General features: G+C 37.5%; 1 protein-coding gene across 2 annotated transcripts in view; it reads right to left on the reverse strand.

The window, feature by feature from the left end:
• LOC121635798 (inactive dipeptidyl peptidase 10-like) overlaps window positions 1-27034 on the reverse strand; it is a 119885-nt gene that overhangs the window by 75735 nt on the left and 17116 nt on the right. The window contains exon 1 of one of the 2 annotated variants that reach the window (XM_041979136.1): window positions 9049-9210. The exons of the other annotated variant lie outside the window; for it this stretch is intronic. Coding sequence (XP_041835070.1) covers window positions 9049-9105 — 57 coding nt within the window. The 5' untranslated portion in view covers window positions 9106-9210. Of the gene's footprint in view, window positions 1-9048; window positions 9211-27034 lie in introns of those variants that run through there. 2 annotated transcript variants of the gene reach the window in all.

Below are 27034 nucleotides of genomic sequence, written 5' to 3' on the forward strand. Positions count from 1 at the left end.
GAACAATCTGTATCACATGCGCTGCCGGTGAGGTGGAAACTGTTCAATCAGTGAAGCAGGAAGACATGATTCACACACATTCAGACACACACTCAGCAGTAGGTAGGGCTCACTGCGCACACCGCTGGGCCATCGACTCCTCTCCCAGTATTAGTTCAACATCTCGGAGCTAATTCTCTGCATGCTCCTCATCAGACACAGTTCACTGCAACAGTGTGTTCATCAGACTCACATCGGTGGAAAGTAAAGCAGGCGAGGAAAGTGTGTGTGTGTGTGTGTGTGTTTAAAGCTGTGTGTGGGGAAGGAGGGAGGCATTCAGAGACGTAAACACAACAAAAATGTTACGGCCCCCAGCCTGCCAGCCTGAGGCCGTATTATTGGGAACAGCTGTGCCTCGTCAGTCGCCGGCAGGAGCTGCTGCCTCGGCTCCGCCCTCCTCCACCGGGATTGGTCGACCGGCATTCCGGACTCGCCCGAAGGACCGTTCGGCTGGGAGGCCTCGCCCATAAATGGTTCATTCCAGCTTCAGTCGTGGCAGCTGTGAGCATTGAGCACAGTCTTGCCGGTTTGGGAACTCTTTGTGACATAGTGGACTTGTGAGAGCTTTCTGTGACAGTGATTTAAGTTTGGTTTGAAGAAAAGACGTTTGTGTTTGAGTTACATTATTAGAGCGATTTTGGCTAACTGTTTTGGTTTGGTTTTTCCCTCAACAGGAGGAGGAATTTGTGTTTGTTCAGCAATTGTTTTGTTTCTTTATTGATTTGTTTGATAGTCCCAGTACGTTAATTGTCTGGTGGCCCCTTTTTTTTTTGTAGATATAATTGTTAAAGCACCTACCGTGGACACCTTTTGTTATATTTGGTTATAGCCGGAGGCAGTATTTGTGTTTATATCTCGATATTTGTTTTGTACAATAAATCTTTGATATTGTTTGATTTGACTCCGGCCCGGTTTGTTATCGACCTACACCCTAGATTACCGAGGTCATAACAAAATGGGGGCTCGTCCGGGAGTTTAATTAGTTTATTGTGAGAACAATAGCCTAATTAATACCTGATTGGTAACAGTTATCAGCCGTGAATAGATTGATCAGCGTGTGTGGCTTGGATTGTCTTTCCTGCAAACTTACTGCATTGTGAGGGGCTGTGGCAGCCAGAGAGATGGCTAAATTCGATTTGGATCGGTTCCGTGAGAACCCGACATTGGATTTATTGGCGTTATGTCGTAAGGACGATTTAGCTGTCATTGCTGACTTCTACGAGATCCCGGTGCCAAAACAGGTACTTAAGAGGGAATTGAAGGCGTTGGTTGTGGCTGGTTTGGTGGAACGGCGAGTGCTGACCCTGGAAGGGGGTGGTGCCGAGGGTGTTCCGACTGTGCCTGAGGTAGCAGGTCCGTCTGGTGAGACGGGGCCGTGCAAACCTGAGAGCGAGGATCTGAGTGATCCTGGAAGTCCGGGAGAGGGGACGGCCGAGGGGGATGACAGGCCCGCGACCCCTGTCACCCTGCCCCGGTTTGATCCCCCCCGCTTTTCTGTGGACGGCTCGAGTCCCTTTCGGGGGGACGTCCGGCTACAGGTCAGGTTGGCCAGGCTACAGCTGGAAGCCCAGGAAAAGGCCCACCAGAGGCAAATGCAGCTTGACATCCGGAGGATGGAGATAGAAGCTGATAAGGTTGTCCGCCTGCGCCGCCTGGAGCTGGAAGCCCAGGCGGCGACCGGTGCCAAGCCAAGCGCTGGGACCCCGCTGGGATCCCACAGCGCCGCCACGTCTTCGGGCCCTTTTGATGTGTCTAAGTTCATTCCGTTTGTGCCGGTGTTTCGGGAAGCAGACATAGACAGTTATTTTCCAGCGTTCGAACGCATCGCGCTGGCTTTAAGGTGGCCACAGGATTGCTGGTCCCTCCTGGTGCAATGCAGGCTGTCGGGGAAAGCTCAGGAGGTGGTGGCAGCACTCCCCCTGTTGGAGAGTCAAAGCTATGACATTGTAAAGGCAACGGTGTTGAAAGCTTATGAGCTGGTACCGGAAGCCTACCGACAGCGATTCCGTGCCTATAAGAAAGAGATTTCCCAAACCTATGTGGAGTTTGCTCGGGAGAAGTGCAACCTGTTTGACCGGTGGTGTTCATCATGTGGGGTCACTTCTCTCGAGGCGTTAAGGGAGCTGATCTTAATGGAGGAATTTAAGAAGCAGCTCCCTGAGCGTCTCGTTGTTCATTTAAATGAACAGCGAGTGAAGGTGTTAGCGTCAGCTGCAGTGGTTGCTGACGAATTTGTGTTAACACATAAAACGGTGTATGACTCTACTGCACAACCTGTCTCTGAATATAGATCGGTAAGAGGCCGATCAAAGGAGGAAAGAGCCTGCTTTTACTGCCAAAAGACGGGTCATTTAATTGCCCAGTGCAGAAAGTACAAGCAGGACAGCCCTTCCTCCCCTTCAAAACAAAAGTCTGTGGGTTTTGTTCAGAATACAGGCAAGGCAGGTAAGGTTGTCAGTACCCTAGAAGGTTCCTCAATAGATCCATGTTTTACTCCATTTTTGATGAAAGGGGCCGTGTCAGTCCCCGGTTGTACCACAGGAGGTAAGCAGGTCGACGTGCTTCGGGACACAGGAGCTTCCCAGTCCCTTATTTTGGCGAGCACCCTTCCCTTTTCGCAGGAAACGCACGCTGGCTACAGCGTGATCCTGCGAGGAGTGGAGATGGGGTATGCGCCCCGTCCTGTGCACCTGGTACACCTAAAAACTGATCTAGTGACGGGGATATTTCCGATGGCGGTATGTACCGAGGTCATAACAAAAAACACATCTGAATTTGCTGAATGTTCAGATATTTGAGGAGAAACTGGAAGCAGTCGGATGAAACTGAAAAAATCCACTGCACACGCTGTCACATGGAAAAGAAAGTTTCACACTTAAAAAAGCCGTTTGATACCATCAACCATCATAATCTTTTATCTAGATTGACTAATTTTACCTTTTTTATGAAGCTATTTTATGCATTAAATCTTTTTTATTAAATACAAAGCAATGTGTAATTATTAACAGCATCAAATCTTCTTGAGGGGTCCCTCAAGGCTCTGTTCTTGGACCACTTTTTTACACTTGATCAACCTGGTATTTTTCAAAATCTCTAAAAGGATACAGACTGAAAATGTTACAAAAACATCCTTAACTCTTAATGCTTTTTTAAAAATATTAACTAAGGGACATGATCTAAAAAGCCTATCATGAACTTGATTCACAGCAGCATTGTTTATTACGTTTACGTTTACAAGAAACCAAAAGTCATACCTCACAAAATGGTTTTCCTGAATTAGGAGGATCTAGACATTCTGCGTTTTATTATCGTGTTTTAAATTAATAAAATACCACATCACTAGCCTGTCATTTCTAGAAGGAACAAATATAAAAAAAATGACAAATTCATTGTTTAGGAAAGCATTCAAATTTCTTCTTAAGAAACTATTGATAATTCATCATTATAACAACCTGAAAATTGATGTTATCCTTAATTTTTAGAATTTTATCATTCCTAATACAACACAACCCCAATTCCAGAAAAGTTTTGATGCTGTGTTACATTTAAGTCCAGACAGAATGCAATGATTTGGTCTTATAACCCATGTTTTATTCCCATTTGAATATAAACAACATATCAGATGTAGAAACTGAGACATTTTATCATTTCATGGCAAATATGAGCTCATTTTGAATCTAATGGCAGCAACATATCTCTAAAGAGTTGGAACAAGAGGTAACGAAAGGCTGAGGAAGTAACTGGTACAAATAAAAAAATTCTGGAGGAGCATTTACAATAAATTACATTAACTGAAAACAGGTATAAGAGGAGCATTTCAGAGAGGCAGAGTCTCTCAGATGGAAAGATGGACAGAAGTTTGCCAATTTTAGACAAACTATGTCTATAAATTATGAAACAATTTCAGAAAAACTTTGATGATACCCACCATCTGCAGCAGTGGTGAGGGCTGCAATTCTGCAGGTTTTCCATGTCTCCCTGCTCCAACACACCTGTTTCAAATCAAATGGATCCAACAGCCCATGAAGTTCTGCATGGTGACTCATTAATTTAAATCAGGTGTGATGGAGCAAGGACACAAGCAAAACTTGCAGGATAAGGACCAGGGTTCCCCACCACCAATCTACAATGTTTAATATTTTCAAAAGATTCAGAGATTTGGGAGAAATCTCTGTGTGCATTGGTCAAGGTTAAAGGTCAAAACTGGATACTTATGAGCTTAAAGCCCTCAGGCAGCACTGCATTAAAAGCATGATTCTCTACTAGAAATCACTGGATGGACTCAGGAAGATTTCCAGAAATCACTGTCTGTGTACACAGTTCACCCAGAAATCCACAAACACAGGTTAAAGCTCTATCATGCAAAGAAGAAGCCAGATGTGAACAGGATGCAGAAACAGCGCCGTCTTCTCTGGACCAAAGCTCATTTAAAATGTTCTGAGGGAAAGTGGAAACTGTTCTGTGGTGAGATAGATCAAGATATGAACTTTTTTTTTTTATAAAGCATGGACGGCGTGTCCTGCAGACTAAAGAGGAGAGGGAGCACCCAGCTTTTTATCAGTGGACAGGTGAAAAGCTGCATCTCTGATGGTGTGGGCTGCATTAGTGCCTATGGCGTGAGCAGCTTCCACATCTGTGAAGCTCTGTCAATGCTGAAAAGTACATGGAGGTTTTAGAGCAACATCTGCTCCCATCCAGACAACATCTCTTTCAGGGAAGACCTTGCAGATTTCAGCAAGACGATGCTGAACCACATCCTGCATCCATCACAACAACATGGCTTCAAAGGAGAAGAGTCCGGCTGCTGAACTGGCCTGCCTGCAGTCCAGACCTTTCACCAATACAAAACATCTGGAGCATCATGGAAGCAGAAATCCATCAACCAAGGTCCAGGACTGTAGAGCAGCTAGAATCCTGCATCAGACCAGAATGGGACAACATTCCTCTCCTAAAACTCAGCAACTGGTCTCCTCACTTCCCAGATGTTTATAGACAGCTGTACACAATGCTAAACATCACCCTGGAAGTACTTTTCCTGATGTATTGCTGCCCTCAGATTAAAAACAGGCTACTATTTTACTTGAAATGGTAAAATCTCTTAGTTTCATCATCTGATATGTTGTTTATGTTTTACTGGGAAGAAAATAAGGGTTTATGAGATTTGCGGATCATCATATTCTGGTTTAATTCACATTTTACCCAACTTTGTCCTAACTTTCTTTTAGAATTTAAGTTGTTAAAGGCTCGTCTCTAGCAATGGTTGAAAAAACAACAAGCCCCTGATCATTTTTAAATCTTGTGTTATTTTTCTTGTGTGGTTTTGTTTGTATTATGTCTTTTTACCTGCCTTGGGACTATAGCTGGAAACTAGTAGTTTTAGCTAAAATGCAGCATGTTTACATTGTGGTCTTTTGTATTGACGTTCATTAACTTCCACATTAAACAAACATGTACATTTAAAAACACAGACAAAGAAAAATCAAGCCATAATAAAAAACCAACTCATGAGATACTCAAACAAGATGTCAGCTGGCTCAACAACCCCCCCCCCCCCCCCCCCCCCCCCCCCCCCCCACCCACCCCCCAAAAAAAAAAAAAATAAACCTAAAAACCTAATCACAAAAACTGGGCATTATCTTAAGTTCATGGTTCAGACCAGAGCCGTCGATATACTCAAGAGTCACGACACTCTCACTGACTCCCGTGTACAAAAAATGGCGGCGCACTTCCGGGTTACTGGAGACGTTCAATAGTTCCAGAGCAGATGACCTGTTACGTAATTCTCCAGAGGCTACTGACTTTTTTCCATTAAATTTTATTTAAACTGTTTATTTAATAAAACTGCCTTGTCTCTAGGGCTGCAACTAATGACTATTCTGATGGGCGATTAGTCACCGACTATTAAAACGACTAGTCGACCAGTCGGATTATGTATCTCATGATTTTTATAAATGGATCTTATTTCACTTTCAGCTTTGAAATTTTGCATAAGGTTGTTAAGTCTGACGTGCTTCCTCTTTAAATGTTTGAGCATTGCAGACGTACTTCCATGGTACACAAGGTCCACTTTACAAATCTCACATGTATTTTATTTATTTTGTAAGTTTAACGAGAAGTTATCCCAGACTTTTAACGTTTGTCATTTTTCCTTCCCCAAGATTTATTTTTAAAATTTCATTATGCACACTGGAACTGATGTATTTACTTTATTGCTTTGCCCTGTTGTCTTATGTCATTAAATGTTTGTTTTTTGAAAGGTTTCCCTTGCTTTCTTGTGCCTGTCGGTGCCAGTTCCACCACTAAGTCAGGTGAGTTTTTAGTTAAATCAAGTAGTTACTCAGTGAGATGTTTCCTTTTACATTCAAAGCAAAGTAACTTTATTTGTACCACAACAAGGGGATTCAAAGGGCTTTACAAAGACATTAAAAACATAAGAATATATGAATCATAATTTAGCAGATTTGGATTTACATACAAACTATTGAAATGCAGCTGAGAGACACAGTACTGTCTGATATTCGGTGTTGTACTGACATTACATGTTACCACATGGCTGGCTTTAATAATTAGATGAAAGTAAGCCCTAACAAGCTAATCATTTAACCTTAAAAAAGTGAATTGTAAGGATGGTTAGCAGTAAGAAATATAGAGGCTAATGAGGACCATCATGTCTGATCTTTACTAAATGCTAGCTTGTTGGTTGGTATGAATATTTTCCTCCAAACATGTATGAAATTATTGTGCTGGTTACACTTATTTAATTTATCGTCAAACATGACTTGATCATCACTTAAATCAACATTAACATAATAATGCATTCACTGACAAAAGTATATGTGCAGCAATAATATATTTATTTAGTTTTCACCCTCGGTAATCCGCTGCTGTCTGTTCTGTAGTAGAGTCTAGCAGCTCTGGGTTTGTTTGGAACTATTGGAGGCTCCATGACCCACGTGACCGCTCTTACAATGAAGTCAACGGATGTTACAACTCTGAGTATATCGACGGCTCTGGTTCAGACGAACAGGTTATATGAATGTAGAGGTGTGAAAAACATTGAAAGAAAACCATTAAACATGAACAGAAATGCACTTAGTTCTAACAGTAAATCAAAGCATGCTATTATTGATTGACTATCATCTGTGTTAGATCTGATATCAGCAGAAATACAGAACTTGTTGACAAATCTGGACATAATAGAAACAAAGGCTTTGTAGCTCGTTCTGCATTCACTGAATGAAAGCATGGTTTCCGTGGTAACTCAGTTTTTGTTTTACTGTAACTACAAAGTTAATTTGGTGGCACAGTTTTGGGTTTAACAGGTTTGGTTATTTGATAACTCAGCTGAGAAACTACATCAAATGTTTTGATCAAAAAGGGCTTATTTTTACATTCAGTCAGATATTAAATAGAAGATATATTACATTTATTGGCTCAATATTGTATTTTTGGTTCAGTTTAACTAATAAAACCAAACATTTGATAAGCATCTAAATTTCACATGATGGTTGGCTTTTCAGATGGTTAAATTATTGATTTCCTGTCGGCTATTTGATTTATCTAGAGTCAATCAAGCACTTCTAGGTCAGCTGATGTGTCAGACATTAACTTTAAACCCTTCAGAGTGAAGACATTTACATGTTCTTACTCTGACAGCTGTCTGGAAATCATCAGGATAAAAATTTAATGAAACAATGCTGTTTTATTGCGACCATTTAATCCAAAACAGAACATAAACTGATACGAAGTAGGTTATAAATGTAAGTCGTGTTTCTATGGTAACCTACAAGGAACTAAAAAACTTTGGATTTGGTCAAGTAATCAGGAAATAATTTTTTAAAAAGTCCTTTGGAAAGACTTTTACTGAAATATACAATATGCTGCAATCAGACAAGGTAAGTTTTGTGCAGCAGAAAACTGGGAGAAATTTCGTGAATCAATGAAAATGCACAAAATAACTGGAAACATGCTACAGGCATTAACAGAAAAGACATATATAAGAAAAGAAAAAGCAGTTATAAATTCAAAATAATCAAAATAAAACATTTCCATACTACAAAGGACCACAATGACTCAACATAAAAATGAGACAAGAAAAGAGAATAATGAGAAATGCAAGCAACCAAATAAAGACAAATGCAACACCTTTGCCAAAACAATGTGCAAAATTAGACCAGAAAAAATTAGCAAAAACATTATTTCTGTCATCAGAAAAAAGGTGGACAAAATTATGCAAAAGCTATTTGAGACAATAAGCAACAAACACTACAATTAAATTAAATGAAGCAGATACAAAATGAGTCACAATAGGACCGAGTTAATGAAGATAAGACATAAAACATCTAAAAACTGACCAGAATGACCAAAGCAGACACAAAAAGAGATAAAAAAAAAATGACCAAATAAAGATATGCCTATAATGCTATAGACCACGCATAAACAGCAAATCTCCTAAAACTAAATAAAAAGAAAAAAGTCCCAAAGGATGAGAAACTGAATCCTGTTGAACTCATGTTGTTTCAGATACTGTACACATCATTCCTGAGTAAACAGCCTGATAATTGGGCTCTCCTGTCAGAGGCGACAGGTCTCCCTCTGAGATACATAATGACTTTATATGTAATCCTGTTCATACCTAACTGAGATCAAACAGCTTCAGCTCTTACCTGCGCTCACACACAAACGCACCACGGAGTGTTAGCGGAGTGGTAATTACTGAGACTCATTCCTGATTTAAGGATCTCAAATTATAAAACTTTCACAGACTGTAATTAACTGTGTATTTGAACGCAGCATGAAAACAAACAGCACAAATCAGCTGAGACATTTAAAATAATAACTATATATTTTTATATATATTTAAGAATATAATCAAATATAACGCACTAAAGCGCATCGTCTGGTTTTCCCAGTCCCTGTAAACCGTGTCTCGGGATAACTGAAGGGTCTGTCCGCGCACACGCAGGAACCAGCTGAGTTACTAAAGCAAACGGCTTGTTATTACAGTACCTCGTCCTGCTGAGAGTCCTTCGGCTTCTTCTTGGTCGGGTCTTTGGACGCCGTCATCGTACTGGAGTTTCTGCTTCGTGTCTCTGTCTGAATCAAGCGTCTCTCCTAATAATAACGTCCAAAAACCTCTCGGCGCGAGACATTTTAGCAGCAGAGCATCAAGTTCCGCGAGACCAACACGGACTTCCGGTATGAGCTTCAAAATAAAAGTCAACGCTTATTAATAAAGCAAGTGCCAAAGCCAAAGTCCTGTGTGTTTCATTTTTCAGCCCTCTATTAAATGCTTTTTCCTTATTTATTTTAGGCTATTTTAATTTTTCACTGTTTGGGTTTGTTTTAAAGAAAGCCGCTTTACAAATAAAATTACCTCTTAATTATTTCGTTGTACTCACGCAACAGGAAATAAAAACTTTTTACCACATTTTTATCAGCTTTTATTTTTAAAATTAAGACAAACTTCCGGTGTCCTCTACGGCACTGTCCGTGGTGCTTAAAGATTTGTTCTTCCGTTCAAAGGGTAGCCATCAAATAAACACATTACTATTTAATGTTACATACAGACACACAGACCAAGAGAAGTTCTGATGGGCCCTCGTTTATTTATTTATTCATTCATTCATTCATTCATTTATTTATTTATTTATTTATTTATTTATTTATTTATTTATTTATTTATTTATTTATTCATTCATTCATTCATTCATTCATTCATTCATTCATTCATTCATTTATTCATTCATTTATTTATTTATTTATTTATTTATTCGTTCATTCATTCATTCATTTATTTATTTATTGCCACAAGTACCCAGAATTTCTGATCATAGTAGTATTAACCAATAGTTCTCTGGGCCTTTTATTTGTTTACACCACTTAATATTGACATATGAGTAGTTTAAATATTCTGTCTCTGTCTGTACAGTCATTCCTTAAATTTGTCGTCAGACAGTTCTAAATTGCATCCAATATATTGAGCCAAATCAAATTAAATTGAGCTGAACAGACTGATATGAAATTAATTTGAATTAATTAAATTAAATCTGTTTGTCTTTATACACTTCTAAATTAAACTGAATTAAATGACATTCCAAGTTAAATTCACTTAATTAAATTAAAGTTTATAGTTACAAATTAAATCAAATAAAACTACAATGAATTTAATTGAAATGAACAGAATTAAATTAAATTTAATAAAGTTTATCTTTATCCTTGGACTTTGTCATCTGACTACCTGAACTACCCATGACCCTATTGTCCAAGCACAGTTAAATATAAATGAAAACATTTCAAACAACTTCATGAGTTTACATTGTCACCATAAAAAGATAAAGGCTCAAAGAAAGTTCTGGATATTTACTTAAAAACCCCTAACAATATACTAAAGTATCACATCTTAAATAACAAGTTAAAACAAAACTACAAAAGGAGCCAATATTTTAGTCATTAACTGAACCAAAAGTTAAGTTTTTAGCTTTCTTTGTAGCAATCTCTCTTTAATATTCAACTTAATCTTATTGTTTAAGGTTCAATCCCCAAGCATGATAACTGTACCAATGGCTTTCCAGTGAGGTTGTACAGCAGTGTAATAATCCATGGAGACTTACAGAGAGTGTGTGTAGCTCTCTTTGTGATATTTTTACCTCTGATGATGTCACACTACTTTTTCTACAGTATCACTTCAGGGACTAAGAGCCCTTCTGTGATATCAAGTGTTGGAGCATCCCACAGTATAAATTATGGGATTATTGCTCCCCACGTCACTGGAAAATAAAGCGGACCGAGGCATCATCTGGGATGCCTCCAGACTAGAATGAGGGAAGATGAGATCAGAAACCAGCAGATCAGTAACCAGCTGGCCTTTCCTGCTGCCAAGTGGCTGAATGAAAATGGATAGGTGTCATAGAGAAAGCCCTAAAGACACAACACACATTCACATGCACATAATGTGCCCACTATCCCATCTAAAAATAATAATGATAACAGGGGGGAGGAAAATGGAAAAACCATGCAAATGAAGATGGAGGAGACATGCTAGTCTGTGGGTATTTGTCTCCTAATGTTTGAGTTATGAGTATGAGAACAGAAAAATTACAGTCTGTTTCTTACATCTATTTAAATAGTTAAAAAAGTAATTGTTAGAAAGCCCTGCCCCTTTCTGATGTCTATTCTTGGTGTGTCAATCCTGCAGCACATAATCAGTGTAGGCAGGACTATCAAAATATCTGAATGATCAGTTCTGAAGCTTTTTCATAAAACCCCAAAATACGCAGCAAATTCAAAACGACTTGATTTAAGCCTGATTATTATGAACCATCTGCCATTAATATGAATTATAGCGTGTAGTAGAAGGACTGTTATTCTGCTGCCACGCAGCCTTGTTACATCATTTTCCCAAGTGGTCACTTCTGGCATTTAACATCTGCCATGAATCATGTTATGAGAATCGACTTGCCTGAAAAGTTTCTTTATTAATTGGGTGAAAAAGATTCATGGGACCAAACACCTTACTGTGTCATCACATTGCAAAGTACTTATGACACTACTAAACAAAAGCAGTGACATATTTCTATTCATGCATATTCATGACATAAATTTGCTTAAATAGAGTCTTTACTAGTTTTAAAATACTTTAAAAATGCACTGAATTGTTGGAGCGGTTTGCTAGTATTGATTTTTGCTTTAACTTATTGCTTGGTCAGGTTCAGACGTTAAATCTACAAGGTTAGGTTTAGTAAAACATGATGGCTTGCTTTAAAATAGACATTGTCTTAGGATTTCCTGCTTGTTTAAAATATTTTTCCATTATATTTTGTTATCATTCCTAATGAAAATTGCTGCAAAAAGCACAAATGTGGTGAAATGATTATTATTATTATTGGAACTTTGATATAACCAGATAAAAACCCATTGAGATTATCTCTTTGACAAAGGTGACCTGGCCAAGAGGCCGGCAGCAGACATCAGTATAAAAACTACAATGCAAAACTATAAAGTTTAAATTTGATACACAGGTATAAACAATCAAGAGATAAGTTGAAACTTAAAAACATGAGCATTTCTCAATGTTCTCACATTGGTTTTTTTTTGTGTGTGTGTTTGTGTAAGAGGCAGTTAAAATATCACATGTAAAGACATCAGACAGCTCCAGGTGTTTTTGTTCCAATCTGATGGTTTGTAAGTCACAAGAGCACAAGACATACCAATTTTTAACCCTTTGTAAATATATTCCCAAATAAATAAATATATTCTCAAAAAAAGTGAGAAACAATCAAGCTAGTAGCTTTTGTTGCACTAGCTAACTAAGCTAGGCAGGCTAGTTAAGCTAACATAGGCTCTGTGGTACTTTTAAACATAATATATATAATAATACCATTTTAAATATATAGACATGTTTCATTTTACTCGTGATTTTTTTTTTATCAAAGACTAACAATATTCAAGCTCAAGTTTAAAAGACTGAAGCTAAAGCTAACAAGTCAAAGTAGAACAGTTACCAGTCTGATCACTGCAAAAACGTGAAAATAATGATAAATCATATTTTCCAGAATAACAAAGTAAAATTGTACATGAATATAATACACCAAAGAAACATTTTTAAAGGGGATTTTTTGAGCATATCTCCACAAACTGCTTTGAAGTGAAGCAATTAATTGGCGCAACATGATCAAAGGATGGCTGGTGAGGCACAGGCCTGTAAAAAAAAAAGAATTCATAAAAGGCAATGGCAAACTGGACACAAAACCTAAATCCTTTCACACATAGAGGTTATTAAAGTGGACAACTATTCAAAAAGGATAGTTGCATAGGTGTCTATATTTTTCTACTAATGGCCTGTGTATGGGTAAAAATTGTATACTTCTTATTACGTTTGTTTAATTATTTTTTAGTTTTAGAGGGTTGACAGCAATAGAAATGACGGAAAGTCATTACGTCATGGGTATTGATGTTGGACTAAATTTGACATGGACTATTTACTATTTACGTAAGTAAAGGGAGCATAAATAATCCCCAACTCCTCCAATTTAAGGATAAACTTAATAATTTTATTTATTTTTTAGTTAATGAATTTAATTTACCATTTCTTTTTCATGGGCATCTTCAAACACTGCTATATATCTTTTTGAAGTATATTAAAAATATAACCATTTTCTCAATTAATATAACAAAACATTAAATACTAGAATGGAGTTAATTAAGATTTTGATGTGAAGGTTAGTTCTATGTCACATAAACGCCAAATAGTGTTGTTTATAAGGCACAAATCCAGGTGATGAAGCAGTTTCACTCTCCTGTTGTGCTGCATTATGATTGATTAGCTTGTCACAAGAAATTTGTGTTGAATCCCCGCTCTGATTCACGGGCATGCTCCTCTTTATTTGAGGCGTGCAACATTATTATGTGTCAATTACACTCAGTAGGCAGGCTGTCCTGCAGAGGATATTGATGAGATTTAGTCTACCAGACGAAACTGACAAAGGGGCATTACGCTAATTATTATAGATCAAGGTCAGTTTGATAGTCATGCTGAGGAATTAGAAAACATCTAAAAATATATATTTATATCAAGGCTCATATTTTTGCGCCTTATCTACTCAAAAATCAGATAAATTAATCTTTAGTTACACTCAGATTCATCTCAGCATAGACTGATGGAGCTTTTCTTGTCTTTTCAGCTACCTCCCAGAGCCAAATGCATCTTTAAAAGACAATAATATCAGCTTCAAGGACTGTAGTTGTAAGAATCATCTGACATGCAGCAACATGAATGCATGTGTGTTTAAACATGAAAGAAAAGGACCAAGCAGCGGTAATGTTTAGACAAAGACGTGAGGAGAGGCACAAGGTTGGAGAGCTGGCAGCAAGGGAAAGAAGCTGTGTCGCTGATTGGAAATTCAGAAAATAAAGCAAATAAGAGGAAAAGGGCTGAGGGAGATGGAAGCTGTGGAGGAAGGGAGGCAGATTGAAGGTGGATGGAAGAAGAAAAAGAGACAGGAACAGATCCTCAGAGCTTGATTTGGACTCTCTTTTTGTCTCCATTAAAAATTTAACAGATGGAATCAGAGACCACATGGAAGTGATCTCTCGCTGACCTCTGCCGGTGTTTGGGAAGTTCACTAACGTCCCCAAGGCCCAAATTCTCTCCACTGCTATCACACTACAAGCTTCTCTGCCCGTTGTCGAACAGTATTCACATGTCTGCACTGAAATCATCGACCACTGTGAAATCTGCATGTTAATTACTGTCCTTGTTTCTTTTTTGCTGTAAAATAGGGCTGTGAAATTTTGGAGATATGTATGCTACCAACAACTCAATTTTCAACACTCCTAACACAGATTTTACATTTCTGCTCTGGAATTTGTATAAAAATGCATAATCCACAAGTTTAAAAAGAAAGAAATAAGAGTTGAGTTTGTCTCATTGAAACACAAGCCAAAACAAGCCTGTGCTTCACTCCGGATGTCTAAGCAGAGCTGGATTACACCTGGGATGCCAGATGAATATAATTAACCTGCTGCATGGATGGGAGCCTGCAGGGCTCTGAGACTGGACCCACTGAGTGATGGCTGTCTTGTCTTTTTATTACTGGTGCAAAGAATAATTCTATGTAGTTTTTAATGCAGAAGAAGTTTTAGTTTTGCATGGGTGAATGCAGATAGTTTGTTTTTTTTCCTTTTTATTTGTAGCTTTTACCTACTAGCAATTGTAGTTCTAACCCCTAAAGGCCCGACCCATGAAAAAATGGTAAGAAAAGTCAATTTTTTTTAAATATGAGGTCTTTATCTGGCCCTTTAACAAAATGTAAAACAAAATTAACATTTTTGGGGGGGTATCTACCATTTATTACCATGTAACAGTTTAAAAATATTATAATGGGGTTTTGTGTCACGTTGGGCTCTTATGGGTTGAGCAGTAAAACTGAATATTTTGGAAAATGCCGTCCATGGAAAGTGACTGAAACATTTAGGAACTGGAAAACCTAAAAAGTTTTTTTTTTTTTTTTTTAGCAGTGTCAGACTATGTGACACTTTATCTCTGTCAGAATATGGGTCAATTGGTCCTTTGTTGTCATGGCAACAGAGGGTCATTTTGGTCCAGACAACTTCTGCTCACTGCACATTTTCTCTTTCAGACTTTTCTCTGTAATGGCCAGTTGTTCAAAAAAATTTAATCCAGATAAAAGCTATCTGGATTTGGGAATCCCATTTTTCAGGACAGCAGATCATGTGATCCAGCTTACTTTTACCCTGTTTGTTCAAAACAACGTTGAATTGGATCACCTTGATCCACCGAATGTGGATTTCCAGCATGTACATCAATGTGGGCTTCCAGCTATGTAAAGAACAACAGGTAGAAAAGCCCGTATGGTGTAATTTTAGGTACTTTTCACTGTGTGACAACACACAGGAAATCATGAACATCCATTTCTGTGTATAATTTTATGATTTCTCATCGGAGCCACAACAAATATAGAACTAATCCATTAACAACTACATTGTGGATGTTATAGGAACGTCTTCAATAAAAAAAAGTGCAATGTCCCTGTCTGTGACAATGTTAATGACGGACCTGAGCCCCATGTTGAGGAACCGGACCAACCTCCGGCTTTCTGAATGAGGAATGGACAGGATGTGTAGTAAGGGATGCAGTTGTTAGACATTGTTTGTGACAGGTTCTTCCCTAAATATTCAGTGATGACTGACAGGAAAATGGATTGATATATTTGTTTTTGTTATTGGGTTTATTTCATGAGGACAGGTGTTATGTTTTATTCTTGCTGTACTATGCTGACAGGCTTAATAGGTGGCCTATGCTACTTTATCTACTTTATCCCTATAACATTTAAACAAGTCAGGTGCAACATATAAATATTAGCATATGCACTGACTGAAAAGATACTATTGTTTGATCAAATTTGAGGTTCTACCGCATTTTCATCCCAAAACCCGTCTTGTAATCCTACCTTTTGTAGGGTAATCCTGTTTTTTTGCATCAAAGTTATCCAGATCCAACTCAAAAGTTTTGAACAACCCAAACTGAGGGTTTTATCCGGATAACAACCAGGATTGGATCACGTGATCCAAGCCGATTTCGGAATCCAGATTTACTTTTTGAACAACCCATTTTCAAGATTTGATCCTATCTGACAATCAAAATCTGATCAGATTACGTTTGAACAACCGGCCCTAGTGATAGTTGTGTTACAGTAAGTCATCTTGATCATGTCTACATGGCTAAATGCATGGAGTTGCTGCCATGTGATTGGCTGATTAGATTGTTGCGTTAACGAGGAATTGAAGTGGTCAGTGAGTGTAAATGTAAAGTTAAAAGCTGACTGCACTCAGGAATAAAAACATTACGACACATTTTGGAAAGTACTGCTACATAAAACACTTCAATGCCAAAGAAACCTGACACAAAAAGCAAAGAGAGATGCATCTCTGTTTAGTGGGGTATGTGAAAAGAAGGTGGTTTATTGTCCATTTTCATGAGGAGAAGGTTTGTTTTTTTGTTTCTTGTTTTGTGTGGTTGGTTGTTGTAAACAGTGCTTTGTGGTCATGAAAAGAAAAGAAAAAGAACATTTTAAAACCTAACCTTAAACAGCTGCGTAAAGGCATACAATTATAAAATTATGGCTCTTTTGAGCCCAGATTAGCTTCACATCTGTTTTTTAAAATCCTAATATGCCAACATTTGTGTTTCATGGTCAAAAGTAACACAAATTACTCCATTTTCAACCTTCATAAACGTTCCTACTCCACTTCTTTCTTTTCCAACCACTCTATGTCTTTGTGTTACATTACATAAAATTTTCCCAAACATTATATTGTACAACAGTATCGTACTTAAAGATGTAGCGTAATGTCCCACAGACATTCTGACATTATTACAATTTGTACATATGGATAAATTTATTTCAGATTTTGTTATAAGATTGGGCTTACAATAATTGTATAATTTAATATGTAAATTAAATAATTGGATTATGTAAAATATACATAGTAAAAAAACAAATAAAACCATTTAAAAAGAAATAATTGACTATTTAACAAAGCCAAAAGGGGAAAATGTTTTGTATTTCTGATTATTTTAACACAGTTTCCAGGATCCTTATTTATAGTAAATGTAGCAGAAACTCTGCTTCGTTACACAAATAACATGAAATGGACTGAAAAGATCCAAAAGGACAAAAGAGATTAAACTTATAAATGAAAACAGTTTCAAATAATGGCATTAATTAACCTTTTTGTTCATTTTACATTGTTTGTCTCTCTGCAAGAGAAACCAAAAACATTGATCTTCTGCTTCAAATTTCCTGCACAAAGACAATACAGTTAGTGAAAGTGTGATGCTGCCCGATGCACATGCAACACACGTGGACGTTTTAATCTATATGCAGGGATTGCACAAAAATAAACATGTAAACTTGCAAAAAAAAAACAAAAATCATAGAATCCTAAACCAGTAAAATATGCTATCAAGTGAGCAGTGGGAGCTGTCGGGGAAAAACAACCTTAACCTAGAAAAAAGTGGGCCAAGGTTGAGTGAGTGACCCACTAACCAGCCTGAGGCCCTGCAGAGCTTCATCCTGCTGAGTGTTTGGAGGAAGACGATGTTACTGCCGGGATAAACAAACTACAGTCTGGTTCAGAGACTCGGGAGCCGTGCAGGTCTAACAGTTTGACTCCAGATGTCAGTTACACACGCAGACATCTTGCAACAAACCCAAGCTGCTTTATTTTAACACTGTCTGCACTCCGAACCCCTACACAGAAAAGTTAGGTTTTATTAGAGAGATTAAATCACTCATGTACCAGTTCAAGTCTGGCTGCTACCAGCTGGAAGGAGAACATGGGGGAAGATTGAAGATATGTTGTGTTTTAAGCTTTAAAAAGTGGTTAAGTAATTACAATGTTCCCCTAATTTGCATGTGTGGTAAACAAAAGTAGCATGGATGGAAATATCTCTGCTGTTTATTGCATAAAAATATTGTGAAATGTTGTTGCTGTAATGTGGAATAAACACAGTCTACATTTGATTCTACTATTATTCTCATGATGTCATGTAGAAACTGAAAAACTACACCATAACCTCCTCAGAAAAGCATCTTCAAACAAAAGCTAGTGGAGGTGTGAGTTTCCAGGTTTACTGTTTGCTGTGGACTTTATAACACAAACATTTTATGTTTAAATCTCACAAAAACATTTCTTACAGTGTGTTACACCCTCACAACAACAGCCTGACACACTTCAGGTCCCAGAGGACGTGTTACTGTTTCTCTGAGCTTTAGTTCTCTGTGGAGGCAGCAGACTCTCTTGGGACATGAAAGAAACGACTGCCTCTCTGACGGAGGTCCCTCAGCTTGATTTCATGCCTTATTATGCATTGAAAGGCTCGATCTCATGTAGACAGTACTGTGCAAGAGTCTTCAGCCACATCACATTTCTCTATAACTGGAGGTAGGTGTAGTGATTTGTTGAAATATGTGCAGATTTAAATAGAAATCCAGTTTATAAGACAATAAATGTTTGTTTTAACAAGCTTGAAAGTGAATATTTGGTTTGAGCAGCTTTATGATGCAGTTTGACCCCTTTTTTTCTCATTTCTTTAAGTAATCTCCAGGCTTCTTGAAGGACTTCTGTTCTATTCCTGTTATTTCATAATACTTCAAAAACACTAAGGTCCAGGATCTGGGAAGGATTTATCAAATCTGTTGCCACTGATTTTTAGTCGAGTTCTTGTGTCATTTGGTTTTTCCCTACTTTAAATACAGGAAAATACCAATAAAATTACAGAAATGAAAAACAGATTTACATGTTGAATGTAAAATAACATGAAAAACCTCTAATATTTTATATTATGGGAAATATTTTAATTCCCATAAAAGGAGTTTGTTACATGTTTTTAAGAAAAAACAGCTAAATTTAACTTTAAATAAAAAGATGTGGCCTAGAGGTTAAAGAGGAGAACTTGGGTGTGCTAAAGTCTTTCATTAAAGATTAAAAAGCCAAAATAAAACTAAAGATCCAGTATAAACTGCATTTTTCCCATTGGATTTTTACAATGTTTTGTTTTGGTTTTGTTTTTTCCTGATGCCCCAGCTGCACCCTGGAATATTACAGCTTTGTTGTTGTTGTTTTACACTGTACCTAAGCCTTCTCTCCCTGTTTCCTTTCCTTAGGAATGGCTTTTTGGCTGCCACCAGATGCATCTCAGGTCCAGGATTTGTTCTTATTTCTTCAGGACATTACTTCGAGATCCTCCTCATCTGCTCTGTATAGTTTTTTAGCCCTCACTTGTTGCAAAAATATCTTTTCTGTCTGTTAAACTGTGTTATCTTTGGTGTTTTTCAGAGATGCGAATAAAGAAATTAGAACAATAATGTGTCTTTGTGATAGGCTACTTGCAGAAAAGAGCTTAAAGGTCCCATTTAAAATGGGCTCTTTGGTAAACTAGCTCATCTCTTGTGTTAGGACACTTTTTTATTCTTGAATGATTCATAGGTCAAAGTTAAGTGGCTTAAGAAACACGTTCCTCTTATAATGAAGAAAACTCTGAAGACTGCTTATAAAGGATTACAAGGTCAGACTGTTTGAACGCAAAATATTCTTCAAAAAAGGGATTAAATTGAGACATTACTTTAAAAAAAAAATCAAGTTCCAGCTTTGACCAGAAGGCTGCTGAAGGCCCTTTAACGGTATATAAATAAGAGCTTATTGGCATCTCACCTCCAGGAACCTGAGCTCTTGGTCCATCATTTTGACGTCTCAGCAGGACAAACACTCCAACGAACCAGCAAGCTCAGATGCTCCTTCAGGTTTAATAGTGGCAACGTGGTCCAGACACAGTGAAGAAGTGTCTGCTCTGTCAAACAGTTAAGTAAAACTGAAGCCTACTCTCCTGCTTCTGTCATATCTGCCAGGCTTCTCTATCCTGAGTAAACAGCCATCCAGCACACACACATGCACACACAAAAACCCTCTGTTCTGATTTTACTACTGAAAAAGTGGTGTCTTTCACAAGTGAAATCAGTCAACCCAGTTTCGCTTGGCATCATTAGTCTGATAGTCTGTGTCGGGGGAATTCGTCCGAAGAAGATGAATTTACTTGGTTTCTGTGTTAGAGGGCTAATTTGGACTAAATTGGGTTTTAAAATAAAAAGAAAAATTAAACAGTTTAAGCTTTTGTTTGCTGAATTAACAAAGTCACATAGTGGTATAGGCCGTACATTCATTTAGAGGCAAATTTTATTAGATTAAATGTTTTCATTTAAAGAGGTCATGCTCTGCTTCCCTTCAGTCAACCGTTCACTTTATAAAAATATTTAGAAACCTTTCACAGATACCATTTTTGTTCCACTATCATTTGTACATACTGATCTTTTTATACAACCAGCTGTATTTACGCTGTAAAAACTGTTTTATCTCTGCGCCATCTGTACATACAGTAATTATTGACTTTCATTTTTGTTGATCACTTCTATTTGTACTGTAAGTTCTTTTGCAGAAAAAAAACAAATGATTAACTTAAAACAAAAAGTAACAGGAGATTCTTTAGCACTTAAACCTTTTTTTATTTAGAAATGCCATTATGAAGCTGTAAAATAATGTAATGGAATTTTTTTAAGTTACAATATATAAAAGGAGCATCTGGTGTCCTTAAAGGCATCGTTTTAATACATTTGCTTAAAGAAATTCTCTAAACGTTCATAACTAAGTTTATATTTTTTATTGTTGTCACAAGAAAATTGATTTTTGTTAAGGTCCTCTTTTCCTAAAATCTGCTTTCTCAACTTAACATGACTGCTGTGTTTCTGCAGAGTAACTCAACCACAGAGAGGCAAAGTCAGACCTACAAAGACCTTTTTTACTTCTAATAGTCCGCTAGACTCAGTACAATTGGAGAATTGGTTCAATTGAGTGAGTGCCAGAATCAAGGTATTTTTACATAGCAAGGATCTTAGGTCTGACTGATTGGAGGAAAGTAATAAATCTTCCTATCACAGGTGGCAACTCCTTTCTTTCTTGCTTATGACCCTAAAACCAACTGGGTTTGCCACTCTTCCAGCCAATTATGCTGGAGACACTGCAAATTTGACAGGGCCTGCTGGCAAGTTTATTTTTTCTCATTCAGACTGACCAACATTATACTTTGGTACTCTACCAACGTACAATATCCATTTACAATATTACAAGGACTTAACTGCACGTTCCAAAGCCACCTACTAGTCTGATCTAATCTGTTCCAGTGATGGTAACACCAAAACTGTCTCCAACCCCCAGACTCCCTCCCCTCCCACCTGCACTTATCCAACACCTGTGACTCCCTAATGCTGTTCTTTAGCAAGAAAATAAAAAAAAAAAAAAACATCCACCAGCTCCTCAATTATGATTTCTCATCTGGCTCCTCTTATGACCGTTTCACACCCTCTCAGTTATTTTCCAAATGCTTCAGAAATCTTAGACCTCATCTGTAAGTTCAACCCCCTTCCTACATTCTTGGTTAAATCCTGCATTATTGCTCTGCTCTCACTTTTTTCTACCATCATCCACTCCTCACTCACTACTAGAACGGTTCCCCTTTTCTTTAAAACAGCAGCTGTCTCCCCAATACTGAAAAAAGTGGTTTAGATCCCAACAACTACAATCATTTTCGCCCCATTTCTAACCTACCTTTCATTTCCAAAATTCTTGAAAAAATAGTTGCCACTCAACTCCACATCCATTTGAGCCAAAACTCTCTATGAACAGTTCCAGTCTGGTTTTTGCTCCCGCCACAGTACAGAAATTGCTGTCATTAAAATCACCAATGACCTGCTGATTCTGGTTTACTCACTATCCTCAACCTCACTGACCTGTGTGCAGCCTTCACTCCTCAATAGACTGTCTTCCACTGGCATCTCCCACACAGCTCTGGACTGGTTTCATTATTATTCTGGCCACACTCAGTTCATCCAAATCAAGTCCTTGAGATCCCACCCCTCCTCCGTTACATCTGGTGTGCCCCAGGGCTCAGTCCTGGGGCCTCTTCTCCTCATTTCCTTCCCCTTAGCAATATTTTCCGTAAATACAACATCCATTTTCATTGCTTCATCAGCAAGCAATGAAACCTACCCAGCTCTACCTCTCTAGCAAATCTGATTCCAACCCATTCCTTCCTTCAGTCTTCATTTTACGTTCTGAAACTAAACAGCAGTAAAACAGAAATCCTCCTCATTGGAACTACATCTATGCTTTCTAAGGTTAATAGTTTCTCCATCTCCAAAACCCCCTACTTTTACCACATCACCCCAATCCTACAGCAGCTGCACTGGCTCCCAGTTAAATCAAGAATAGAGTTCAAAATTCTTCTGCACACATTCAAAGCCATCCACAACCTTGCCCCTCCTTGTCTGTCAGATGTTGCCACCTCCTCCCGCTCCCTCGGGTCTTCCTCCTCCATCCACCTCACTGTGTGCTGTGGATGGAGTCTCAGCACCATGAAGAGAGCATTCAACGGTTCTACTCCACACCTCTGGAATCCACTCCCACCAGATATCCAAAACATAAACTCTCTTCCTCAGTTTAAATCCAAACTTAAAACTCACCTTTTAGCACACACTCTGTAGTTACATTCTCCTTTGTTTTTATCCCTGTATGTGTGTGTTTCTTTTAAATTGCTGTTTTTATGTTATTGTTTCTTTTATTGTACAGCATCCTTGGGTGACTTGAAAGGCGCTTTTAAAAAATGTATTATTATTATTTCTTTTTTTTCTTTTCTTTTTTCATTTTAATAATATTAATCTAGTGTTGTCTAGCACTTGTCCTGTCCCAGGCTTATATTGTTTTTTTATTTTTTGTTTGTTTTTTTGTTTTTATATTTATTTTATATCACTTTTGCTTCATTATTATTTTACTGTCCAAATGTTACTGTATTTGTAACCCAATGAAATACTTGTTTTGGGACTTCTTACTTGGGATTTCCTTTCTATTTATTTGCAAACTGCACAATACAGAGTTCATTAAAAACTTTGTGATAATGTTTGGTAGCAAAGACAAGATGGCCAGTATTAATAAACACCTGGAGACTAAACATGGAGAAGCAGCATTTAGCTGTTATGCTGCAAATAAGTGGAACAAACTGCCAGTGGAGATTAAACTTTCACCAAATTTAGACATTTTTATATTCAGGTTAAAAACATTTTCTTTTCTCATACGCCTATGCATGAATTCTGCACGGTAATTTTTTGACTCATCTTGCTTTTAATTATTTTAATGTAATTACGATTTTATTGTGATTCTTGCTGTTTTTTGCTGCCTTTTACTATTTCTTAATATTAGTAATGCTTTTATTGTTTTATGTAAAGCACTTTGAATTGTCCTGTACATGAAATGTGCTATACAAATAAACTGCCTTGCCTAATGTAAACCATCACAAGTCTATTATTGGTGTAGATTTCCTGCTTGCTAATCTCTGAAACCAACCAGATATCCAACATAATTATTTGGTGACTGAAACAAAGACCAAACTCAAGTTTAGCTATATATTTATGTCATAGATAATCTGTTTACAACACTTTATAAACCTTTAATAAAAGGATTAAAACTGCAAATATCCAATTTATTAATCAAGGTACAGAAAGGCAGCAGGAAATACAGCAAAAAGTGCGAAAATCCTAAAGAGACCTCAGTCCAGATGGAAGGATTCAAGCTGCAGAACAGGAGTTCAAAGTCAACCCAAACCACTTATGCAGATTATAGAAATTAAAATAAGAGGAGCTGTTGCACTGAAGCACTTGTCTTTGACTGACACTGACTTTTCCAGCAGTGATGGCAGCATCATTAGAATTTAAGCTCATTAGAGTTTTAAAGTCATGAATAAAGACCCATTATTCATTTTTTTCCAGGCACAGATAATCCTTTGTTATTAACTTGCATTGACAGTTCTTTTAGCACTGTGATATCTCCAAAATCTGGAAGAGGAATAGTCAAAGCTTTCAAAAAACTTAAAATTTCATCAATTCTCATTGGGACTGAGAATCAATCAATCTATCTGTCAATAAACATAAAAAGCAGTACCTATAAACACTCATGAGACTCATAAGAGTTTTATCACGAGAAACTTGAGGAGTGGACGGGACTTTCCTGCAATACCACTTTCAACCACTAGATGGTGAGTCACTTAAGTTTCTAGACTGGCCTGGAGCCAACAGAAGAAGAAGCAGTAGTCAATTCCAAGCGTTTGAGAGCCGGTGACATCATTACCAGGTAATTGATGTTCCAGTTCCACCAGCTTGGATCAAATGCACACCTCCAAAACAGACAATTTGTGAGCATCTACATATGCGAAATAAAGATAGAAAATCACAAACCCCTTTGTGAAAATGTTACTGTGAGAACACAAGCCAATTTTTGTGGTAATGATCAATAAACCGTACGTATTGCCGCGATTTTTCACAAATAAACCTGCCGTAACAACGTGATTATCAACAACAGCTCAATGTTGTTTCCACTAGAAACTTAACGGACATTAAACATATTAGGAAAAAAATTTAATAAAGATAGATATGGACTACAAGTGGTACTGGGCGCAACCATTTTATTCTTGAATCTCAGGTTCCTCTGAAACTTATGGGTTTACAGGGTCATTTCTGGCAAAAATTCCTCGGATTTCCGGGTTTTAAGGATAACGGGAATGCACGATGAGTGCTGGCATCAGCAAACTCACAAGTTGCTAGCTAACAGCAGAGGCAATCATTGTGGGCCTTATTTTTTAGTTAGAACGTTTAGACAAAATTATCCTTATCTCCCCATATTAAAGATTTCTTTAAAATACTTCCTGGATCTAGGTGGTGATTGAGATCGCCCCCAAAATCGAATCACTTGTTCTTTATTCTGTTTCTGAGATTTCCTGAAAGTGTCATCAAAATCCATCAATAACATTTTGAGTTATGTTGCTAACAGACCAACGCCACCCAAGAGATGACCTCCGCCTTGGTGGAGTCCTTGTATTCACAGTTAGGGCAAACTGCTAGAAAGAAATTTTAAGAAACTTCTGGCTGACTTGAATGACAGCAAAACAGGTTATTGGAGTGAAGACAATTGGAAAAAATAGCTACAGTTATTAGATAAAAAAGGACTGAAAATTAAAGTGTGTTAAAGTGTTAAATTGTAATGATTCTCCACATTAGGCTGTAATGCTGGTTGTGGCGATAATATGAACTATTGATTCCGGTCAGAGAAATATGCTCCAGAGAGGAGATGTCCTTTACTTTTATTATTATCTTTTTATTCATCAATACTGATGAAACATAACCTGAGAGCGTGAGGGTATGTGGTCTCCAAACAAAACATACATTGAAGCCAAAATTCGATAAAGTTTGAGACAATTCCTTGAAGGATGAACCAGCTAAAGAGAGGTAGTTTACAGCATTTTAAATAAAATACAAATGGGTGTGGCAATAATTTCTTTAATTCTAACATGTATTAATATGAATAGTCACAATAAACCTCCCTTAACAGTCCTAAATATTTTTTTAAACCAATGAAATCTTGCTCACTTGCATAGCAAGTAACTGCTACACTGTGCTCTTAAATTAGCATGCAGCTACATGCTAATATCCCACTGTCAAGGAGGTGATTAGCTGCTTACAGACTTCTATAAAATGCATTAAATCACATACACATTGTATCCACAATAAGTTATGATGAAAATAAAGAACACTGAATCTTTGAGTTAATCTACCATTATTTTATAAAGGCACCATCAGTTCACACAGCACATGCTAAATTTTCTCAATAACTGCTGACTCACTGTGCTGTGCTAAATCCCATCATGAGAACTGATCATGTAGTTCCAATTCGCATCTGAACCACAAGGTGTCGTGTCATTTTTACTTCTAGAAAGTAAAAATTAATTAAAAAAATTTCCCTTGGTACCCAAAATGTCGAAATCCACCAGTGGATAACAGAACAGAACTTTTTTTTTTACAGCTAAAACACAGAACCCATAAGGAAAAAGGCCTTTAATGCTAAAATGCTTGCTGAAGTTAACTACACCTAAAGGTAGCTGCACAGGCAGTTTTTCTGTAATTATCATGAGATTATTGTTTGTATAGCTCAGGCTACGTCTCATGCTCAATAATGAACGTTTCCTTATCAATTTTCCAAAGATGCTTGACAAGAAACTAAGCTGCTTTAAAGCTAAGAAGAAAAGCTGCTAACGTAACATAGAAGTGGAGCTGTCAAAGAAACTGGAATTAACTACAAGTAAAAATATGCCTTTATTTTCAGCAGCAGCCGTAACTCTTCAAAATGGCCGAGCATCACTGTTGAATACGATAACAGAAGCAGCTGGTTTGAGCTGGTGTAATTTAGCTGTGTGTGTTCACCTGAGGGAAGAAAGTAGGAATTGTAATTATCATTAGCCCCTTTCTGTCATGAGGTTGGATTAAGTGAAGAGAAAATTAACAAAGCAATTTCTTTAGGAGGATATGAAAAGACATTAAGTTAAAGAAATTGTCTGATATTTAAATTCAGTATCTATTAGTCATCATTATTTTTGATTCCAAACATGTTTCCAGGAAGAACTTCTATCTCTTATGTAGCCTCTACAGTCCATTTCTCCGTCCTTGTATCTGATGAATCCCACAGGAAGGTTATATAATATAATATATTAGATTTAAATAGTTGACTCAAATGTGTTGCATTTGCCATCTGAAATCACCATGAGGCGCTGTGCATGACACTCTCCCAGTGCTCAGGGAGAGGTTTTGAGTAACTGGTTGAACAATGGCCTTGCATACAATGACCACAGCCCCTCAAAGCAGTCAGAGCAGGTTTGAATCCCAACTGGGAGCTTGTTGAAACTTGTCACCCCTTAATAAACATCCCAAAGCCTGAAACTTTTTTCCTTGTGCCGCCCATTATAGTCATGGTCAGCTGTTTTGTACCTTCACCCCTTCACCTCGTCCCTCATTCTGACAGAATGCATAGGGACAGATTTACT

This window comes from Melanotaenia boesemani, chromosome 24 (genome assembly GCF_017639745.1).
Source record: "Melanotaenia boesemani isolate fMelBoe1 chromosome 24, fMelBoe1.pri, whole genome shotgun sequence".
Classification (NCBI taxonomy): Eukaryota; Metazoa; Chordata; class Actinopteri; order Atheriniformes; family Melanotaeniidae; genus Melanotaenia; species Melanotaenia boesemani.